General features: G+C 72.0%; 1 protein-coding gene across 1 annotated transcript; it reads right to left on the bottom strand.

The window, feature by feature from the left end:
- Window positions 1–890: 890 nt before the first annotated feature.
- On the bottom strand, window positions 891–2,165 carry AURANDRAFT_69217 (hypothetical protein; the record flags this gene model as incomplete). The annotated part of the gene is made up of 1 exon (XM_009044974.1): window positions 891–2,165. A coding segment is annotated over one exon (1,275 nt), but the record flags the coding sequence as incomplete, so codon positions are not given.
- Between the last annotated feature and the right edge of the window lie 189 nt (window positions 2,166–2,354).

The following is a 2,354-nucleotide window of genomic DNA, read 5'->3' as shown; positions in this document are numbered from 1 at the left end:
CGCGGCGCGCGCGCGTGTAGCCTCTCTGTGTCGATGCCCGGGGGTCGTTTCGCGGGCCCTGGGAGGCGTGCGTTCGAGGAGGCCCTCGGCGGCGACGGCCACACAGCCGACCTCAGCCGTGGACGCCTCAGCTTCGGCGAGCGCTTTTATCTCCACAAAGTGTCCCAACGTCTCGAGCTCGACGTGCTCGGCCTCCTGCTTCCGCGCCGCCTCGGCCTCCTGCGCCCGTCGACGATGATGTCCGGCCTCGAGCGCGCTGGCTCGACGACGAAGGGGCTCCAGCGCGCAAATTCTTCGAAGGCCGTCCCGCAGGACGTCGTCGCTCGCTGGAGCGACGTGCGGGTCCTGCGCCTCGCCGGCGCCGACGTCACGAGCGGCGTCGATCGCCGCTACGCCATGACGCTCGTGAGCGCCGGGACCGCGCTCGCGCTCCACCTCACGCGCCCGAGCCTCATCTCGGCGCCCGGCGCGACGGACGCGTCGTCGAAGCTCGCGGTTCCGGTAGTCGGGGTCGCGCAGGCGGGCCCGCGCCGCGCGGCGTTCGACGCCGGCGCGACGGTCGTCGAGCTCGCGACGCGCTTCGAGGCGACGCAGCTCCTCGAGGCCGTCGGCGCCGCCGGGACGGACGCGCTCGATCTCGACCTCGCGGACGTCGCGACGCAGCGCTACGTCGCCGAGCTGCTGCTCGACCCGCGCTTCGAGGACTTCGTCCGCGACATGGGCGACTTCGTGAACCGCCTGCGCGCGCCGACCCGCGCCGCCGCGAGCCCGCGGGAGTCGGGGCCCGCCGACGAAGACTCGGTCCTCGCCTGAGATGGGGCCGCGGCGCCGCTTCCGCCCCGCGCGCTTCCGCCCCCGCGCGCTTCCGAAAGCACAGACACAGGGTAACACTAGGCGCGCGAGCTCCCGTAGTAGGGGTCGACGCCCTGCTTGAGCGGCGTGTAGTCGTCGGCGTCGCCCGGGGCGAGGCGCTTGCCGCGGCGCCGCGCGCCGCGCGCCGCGAAGCACGCGGCGCCCGCGGCGACGAGCTGCGCGAGGAGCGCGTACTGCCAGGGCGCGACGGCGTCCCACCAGGGGTCGTCGGGCGCCGCCGCCGTGTCCGCGGCGGCGCCGCCGCCGCCGCCCGCGGCGCGCGCCGCCGCCGCCGCGACCGCGACGCCCAGAAACCGCGCGCCGATGGACGACAGGTGGACGCCGTCGTCCTGGACGCGCGCGCAGTCGCAAGTTTCTGGATAGCAGGCCGTCGCCGCGTAGGCCTCGCAGTTGGTGACGAGGTGGCCGTACAAATCGTTGACGACCACCTCCGGGTACTTTCCCGTGGGCCCGAAGAGGTCCGCGGCGGCGGCGTTCGCCGATATGACGTCCGCGTTCGTCCGCAGGTCCGGGTCGTAGGACGGCGGCACGGGCGTCGTCGTCGCCCAGATGGCCGTGCCGTTGGGCCCCAGGGCGCTCCGGATCTTCCCGTAGAGCGCGTCGAGGTTGCCGCCGTAGTCCGTTACCTCGGCGTACAATCGCGGCGCGACGTCGTGGAGCCCCCAGTTGAAGTGGACGACGCTCCAGTTCGTCGCACCGAGCCAGCCGTCGACGCATGCTAAAAGGCCGTAGGACGTGCCGCAGTAGCCGTCGGCGTAGGCGTCGGCCTTGTACACTTTCGCGTTCGGCGCCGCGAGCGCCGCGGCCGCGGCCGCGTACTGGCCCGAGACGGAGTCGCCGACGAGGAGCGTGTCGTAGGCGTCGAGATCGCCGGGCACGGCGGGGCACTTGGGCACGCAGTCCGTGTCGTCGTAGGCCGCCTCGAAGTAGTAGGACACCTCGAGCGCGGCGTAGAAGACGAGCACCAGGCCCGCGAAGGCAAAGGCGAAGCGCAACGTGGGCGCCCATTGCCGCCCGTTCGCCGCGGGCCGCTCGTCCTCCGGGTCGTCCTTCTTGGTCGCGGCGCTGGCGTCGTCGTCGCGCGCGCCGAAGAGGTCCGCGCGGAGGAGCCGCCGCGCCGCGGCGTCCGCGGCCGCTAAACCGCCGGCGACGAGCGCGGCGTCGAAGAGGAGCCAGAGGTAGTAGCGGACGAAGGAGACGCGGAGGAACTTGAGGAACGCGTTCTCCTCGTCGCCGACCTCCTCGATGGATTGCTGGGCCTCGGGCACGTCGCCCGCGCGGTAGTCGAGCACCTGGGCAGGAAAAGGGTGCGAAATTCCCAACTTCAAAGGCTCCTATCTCGGTCGTTTTCCGCTCGTTTCGGCTGATTTTTGGACGAGCGATCATCTCTCGGAGCGCTCTCGAAGCGTGGGTGCTGTTTCCGAAACGCGCGCGCGCGGAACACTCACGTGAAGCGACGTTGAATCACCCTTTTCCTGCCC

The sequence above is a fragment of the Aureococcus anophagefferens genome, assembly GCF_000186865.1.
Source record: "Aureococcus anophagefferens unplaced genomic scaffold AURANscaffold_1145, whole genome shotgun sequence".
Taxonomy (NCBI): domain Eukaryota; class Pelagophyceae; order Pelagomonadales; family Pelagomonadaceae; genus Aureococcus; species Aureococcus anophagefferens.
Note: the sequence above shows the minus strand (reverse complement) of the source record. Positions and strands in the feature narration are given on the sequence as shown.